This window comes from Gekko japonicus, unplaced genomic scaffold, assembly GCF_001447785.1.
Source record: "Gekko japonicus isolate JY-2015 unplaced genomic scaffold, Gekko_japonicus_V1.1 scaffold895, whole genome shotgun sequence".
In the NCBI taxonomy this organism is placed as follows: domain Eukaryota; kingdom Metazoa; phylum Chordata; class Lepidosauria; order Squamata; family Gekkonidae; genus Gekko; species Gekko japonicus.
Window position 1 is genome coordinate 447,152 of NW_015172581.1, and position 6,112 is coordinate 453,263.

The window sequence follows — 6,112 nt, forward strand, 5'->3', positions numbered from 1 at the left end:
GCCGATGCCTCCGTCGCCTGGCTGGAGTGGCCGCGGGGGAGTCTGGAGTCGGGCGGCCGCTGGTGGGAGCCGCGGGTGCCCGGGCCGAGATTGGGGGGGCAAGGCGGGCGACAGAAGGCCGATGCCTCCGTCGCCCGGCCCTCTACAGAATCCACCCCCCAAACCTCCAGGTATTTCCCTCCTTAGAGCTGGCAACCCTACATTCCCCTCAGTGCCTGTTGGTAGGCAACTAAGCTTGGTCCTGTCACCTACTTTGGCCTTTGGGAGAAAACACATTGGGGCCAGTCCTGATAGGGTTGCCAACTCCAGATGGGAAATTCCTGGAGATTTGAGGGATGGAGCCTGAAGAGGGTGAGGTTTGAGGAGGGGTGGGACCTCAGACAGGTACACTGCCATAGACTCCACCCTCCAAACCAGTCAGTCCCACATAGGGAACCATTGTTGCCAATCTCCAGGTGAGGGCTGGAGAGCACTCAGTATTACAACTGCTCTGCAGAAGGGAGGGCAGAAGTCAGCTGAAGTCAAAGGGGCAGATAATGGTAGGTTGGTGGCTAGCTGGGAAGGAGATGGGGTTGCCAACTACATGCTGACAAATTCCTGGGGATTTGAGGGGTGGAGCCTGGAGAGGGTGGGGTTTGCAGAGGGGTGGGACCTCAGACAGGTAGAATGCCATAGACTACACCCTCCAAACCAGCCATTTTGTCCTGGGTAACAATTGCTGCCAATCTCCAGGTGAGGGCTACAGATCACTCACAATTACAACTGCTCTTCAGGTAGCAGAGATCAGTTCCTCTGGAGAAAACAGTGGACTCTGTCATTATACCCTGCTGAGGTCACCACAGCAAAATGACACTGTTTGCCCAAAGCCAGAGCACTGCCCCAGAGCCTCTTTCTAGATCTCGTTGTATTGCTTTCACAATGGGCTTTTTGCTATTTTAATAAGTTCATAGTTTTAGATCACGTAGAGGAAGAGTTTAAGCCATTTACTCTGTTTTTTTCTTTTGTAACATGCAATAAGCATGTTTTGTAAAAGTTTGTGTATTGCACTCTTTGGTTATAGGTTTGTCTACCCAAGCAATACTTTAGCTGTCTGGTTTTGAAGCAGATTGTATTAAAAAAAAACTGGTTGGATTTGTTTAGTTCATTTACATTGTCTTTAAGGATAATCTAGTTTAAATGAAATTAGTGATTAATAGAAAGATAAAAGCAAAGTTATCCTATATGAGGGCCATTATGTGAATGAAATCTTAGTGATTCTTTTTATTAGGATTAATAGGCAAACCGCCTCTGAATGTCTCTTGAAAACCCCAAGGGGTCACCATAAGTCAGCTGTGGTTTGATTGCAAAGGAAGAAAAGAAAAGGCTGTATGCCCAAGGACATCCTTTTATGGAAGGAACAAATAGGTGTTCTGAGCTCAGTTTATTTTCTCTGGGGTGTTACAATATATAATTAAGCTAGTGCTTAAATTCAAGTGACAGAGAAACCTTTTGGCCCTTCCTCCTCCTCATGTTCCCCCCTCTCCCCAGAAACAAAGGGTTAGTTGGCTTGCTTAAAGTCCTCACAGCCATGCCATTTTTGGTACCCAACAGTCTTTCAGTATAATACATAACTAGGATTTTCATGTCATGTTGGTGACATATGGCACAGATGCATGGAAATATTTTAGGATGAGCTGCTCTGATTTATGTTTTTTGGATGTTGTTTGAAGGTCTCTCTCAGTTTTATCGCCATCTCCAGAAAAGTATATTTCAGATGGAATTGTATACCCCAAGACAACATGGCTTGGAAATGAACTGCTGACTAAACTGGCTAAGTGGTCCATGGAAACAAAAAAGTGTGAATTTAAGAATACCCTCTCTCTCATTTCTGTGGCTAGATATAACAACACTTACCAAAATTTAAAGGAAAAATACAAAGAAATCGTAAAGGTAAGCCGAATTATTTACTTAGATTAGAACTTTTATTTTGCCTTTCTTCCAAGAAGGAGAAATGCTTATTTCATAGTTTTACTGTCAGTTGGATATTTGCAATTCAAAGAAAGCTGTATTTAAAATTGATTGCTGTTTATATAAACTTCAGCAGTTACTGAAGACATGTTCTACATCACATCAGTGGAGAGGTTGCAGGAAGTGGTGGGACAGACAATACAGGGAAAAGCTTCTCTAGCTAACTGGTAGCCTCACTGATATGGCCTCCAACACTGATCTCTGGCTAGAGCGACTCCTCCCAGACCCCCTGGCAAGCGAGGAGGAAAAGGAAGGCCAGAAGCACCCCCTGCCTGTGCCGTAACCTAACATACCTGTAACGATTCCATGTTTTATTGTGTGTGTGTCTTTAAAAGTGGTTTGTATGGATGTATGGCAGACTAGGATGCTGAACTCAGGCAAGTGATATGATTGGTGAGTGACAGAGAGGGGGAGGGGTTTTGGAATGAATGCTGTGTGGATGAACCGATATGTCAGTCAAGAGTAACAGTTAAGGATGACAGTTAGGTAGTTCTGGGTTATACAGTTAAACAGTTCAGTTAAACAGATAAGTGAGATGACTGTGGAGTAAAACAGAGTCAGCAGAGAGTGCTGTGTGAAAGCAGTGGTTATAAGTTCTGTCTAGTAAAAGAGTTAAGCAGTTTGTTCTTTTAAGGTCTGAGAGTTAAGAGCTGGGCATGAAAGAAAGTGACCAGCAGTTCTGTGTTGAAACAAATATAAGCTGAAGTTGAATGTATAAGAAACAGTTAACATATATGGCCTAAGGAAACCATTGTTACATAGTGACATACCCAGAGCCCTGTCAGTGAAGAGAAAAGTGTGTGAAACGGCAAATAAATCTACTTTTATTTAAGATAACAGTTCTGAACGAAATTCCTCAGGAAATAACACATAGTCCTTCATGAATGCCTAGACCCTGGGCCACATTACCAAACCAGAAGAAGAAATATATTATAGTAAGAGGCTGGGAAAGCCTTAAATTTCCCTGATGGCGGCGAAAATACCCTACAGAGTAAAAACATAAGAACTTTTAAAGGCAAACTAGACCTCCCCAGATAAGAGGTCGTCACAATACCTTACCAATGAGTTGGGAGTTTAATTCCCCCAGAGGCCTGCGGCGATGCCAAAAGAATGTCACCCTCTGGTGCACCCACAAGTGTGAACTGAAGGACAGATTGCCAACAATTGTCATCAACACTTGCGGCTGAAACAAATAGCCTTTCCTACCCCTTTGTTGCAGATGGTAAGTCACCCTGCACTTACCTTGTTCCTGCAGATGAGACTCTTTACCAAGGGCAACTCTGAAGCTTACTGCCTTTGGCTTTCCTTTTTGCTTTTGTTCGAATTGGTTTGAGATTTGTAAAATACTCCCATTTCTACCATAAAAGGTAAAGGTTTCCCTTGCTCAAAAGCTAGTCGAATCCGACTCTAGGGGGTGGTGCTCATCTCTGTTTCCAAGCCGAAGAGCCAGTTCTGTCTGAAGATGTCTCCATGGTCATGTGGCCAGCATTACTAGATGCCGAGGCCCACGGAACGCTGTTACCTTCCCACTGAAGTGGTACCTATTTACCTACTTGCAGTTTCTTGCTTTTGAACTGCTAGGTTGGCAGGAGCTGGGGGTAGAAACGGGAGCCCTTAGCATTTCATGGTGTCAACTGTGGGCTACCATATATTCCAGGCAATGAAGCCAAAGATTACTAAACCTTTTTAGTATTTCTACCTCAAATAACTTACATTTGCTTATTAGGACATTTTTCTCCTGAAGATGGAGTAGATTTTTTTCCTTGGCATTACTTAAATAACCCTTATTTTTTCTTTATAATCTCTTTCCTTACGGCTATTGGTTTCCCACTGTTATTTGTAAGAAAAATTTACAGTATTCCATCTCATGGAACAATATGTAGACACTTCAGTTCAAAGATAAATACAATGACAGTGAAAATTTGGAAGTCCAAAGATTCTTAAAGTTCTAAATAAGCACAAGGTATCATGGAAAAAGGGGCCGCGGTGGCTTAGAGGTTAAGACGCTGAGCTGCAGACTGGAAAGTTGGTAGCTTAGCAGTTCGAGACCCGAGTGCCACATGACGGAGTGAGCTCCCATCTCTTTCCATGGGGCTGTCAACCACTCCAGAACTTCCTGACATTCTAGCCCTCTTCACATACAGCATCACTCCGCCTCCTCTTCAACCCTTCCTGTTTTTATTAAACAACTCATACCCATCCACTACCACATCCCAGTCATGAGAATCATCCCACCAAGTCTCAGTGATTCCTATTATATCATAGCCCTCTGTTTGCAAGAGAATCTCAAGCTCTTCCTTCTTTATTACCCATACTATGGGCATTGGTATATAGGCACTTGTAGCCTTGTACCTTTGTTTGACTTGTCCTACCCAGGTGGGCCCCCACTGTTTTCTTCACTGAAGTCCCCATGTTGATCGTCCCCTTCCCCCTGTGGCTTCAGTTTCAAGCTCTCCTGATTAAGCTGACTAGGTTCTTTCTGAATGTTTTCTTCCCCAACCTTGAGAGGTGAAGCCCATCATGTGCTAGAAGGCCTTCTCTAAGAAAACTTATCCCGTGGTTCCAGAACCCAAAGTGCTCCTACTGGCACCACCATCTCAGCCAACAATTCACCTCGAGTATGGTCTGTTCTCGTCGCACTCCTCTTCCTGTGACTGGAAGGATAGGAGAGAATACCACCTGTGCCCCCAATGCTTTCAGCTGCCTTCCAAGAGCTTCATAATCCTCTTTAATTTTCATGATGGTATTCGCGGCTGTGTCATTTGTCCCCACATGAACCAGCACAAACGGGTACTGATCAGTAGGTCTTATCAGTTTTGGCAGCCGGTCTGTAATATCCTGAATTCTGGCCCCAGATAAGCAACACATCTCTCGGAGTAAAGGATCCGGCCTGGACACATTACCCCTGAGCAGAGAGTCCCCGACAACCACCACTTTCCGTTTCCTTCCACTTCCGTACAGCTCCATGCCCTCTTCACTCCCTTTTCCAGGTCTTTGTGGCTCTCCTTCCACTCTCGTCTCCGTCACCCTGTCAAGCACCTCAAAACAATTCTTGAGCTCCAGTGGACCAGAGCATCGTCTTGGTCGACGTCTTCGGGTTTGTACTGTAGAACTGAAAAGGAGGCTCAGAGGGGAGATCGACTCTTCCTTCTTCTCCTTGTCTTTCTTCTTCATGTTCTTGCAGAGTTCCCGGGCTCCTGTCAATAAAGTCGTCCCCTTCCTTGATTTCCTGAAGGGTGGTGATCCTCTCCTGCAGGCTCTGAATGTTCTCCAAAAGCCTGACCAGCTTACACTTCGGCACTCGGCCTTCTTTATAGTCCATCTCTCGCAGCCATACATGACTACTGGGAATACCATTGCTTTGACCATGCGGACTTTTGTTGGCAGGGTGATGTCTCTACTTTTTATCATGCTGTTTAGGTTCGCCATCGCTTTCCTCCCAAGGAGCAGGCGTCTTTTAATTTCATGGCTGCAGTCACAGTCTGCGGTGATTTGATGACTAGGGAGCCATGTACCTGATGTTATCTGCAGGTCGTCTTGAAGAAACAGGCTCTGAAGAACTGCTCTTCCAAAAGCAGCATCAGTTTTAGCACAGTGCATCACCACCAGGAACTTCTCAAAGGCTGAAGTCAGTGAACCAATAGCAGACCTGCAGAGATATGTCACCAAGTATCTGGAGAAAGTGGCAGAATCAGGAGCCATAATGACCCTTTCACAGTACTAGCTTGCTTGATACGTTCGCATCAAACTTTAAAGCCAGGCATCTTTCCCGGCATTTGAAAGACATGTTTGCACTCACTGGAGAAAACCCTGATGCTGGGAAAGATTGAAGGTCAAAGAAGACGGGGACGGCAAAGGATGAGATGGTTAGACAGTGTCAATGCCCCAGCAATCTTAATTCCCGCTTGTCATTCATCCAGGCCAGCATTTCGCATGATGTACTCTGCATATATATTAAATAAGCAAGGTGACAATATACATCCTTGTTGTACTCCTTTTCCTATGCGAAACCAATCAGTTGTTCCATATCCGGTTCTAACTGTTGCTTCTTGACCCTTATACAGGTTTCTCAAGAGACATGTGAGGTGGTCTGGTACTCCCATCT

At 44.9% G+C, this 6,112-nt stretch overlaps 1 protein-coding gene across 1 annotated transcript in view; it reads left to right on the forward strand.

Annotated features, from left to right (window-relative positions):
* Positions 1-6,112, forward strand: part of TRMT44 (tRNA methyltransferase 44 homolog (S. cerevisiae)) — a 48,100-nt gene that overhangs the window by 3,620 nt on the left and 38,368 nt on the right. The window contains exon 3 of the mRNA XM_015421455.1: positions 1,710-1,929. Coding sequence (XP_015276941.1) covers positions 1,710-1,929 — 220 coding nt within the window. The remainder of the gene's footprint in view (positions 1-1,709; positions 1,930-6,112) is intronic.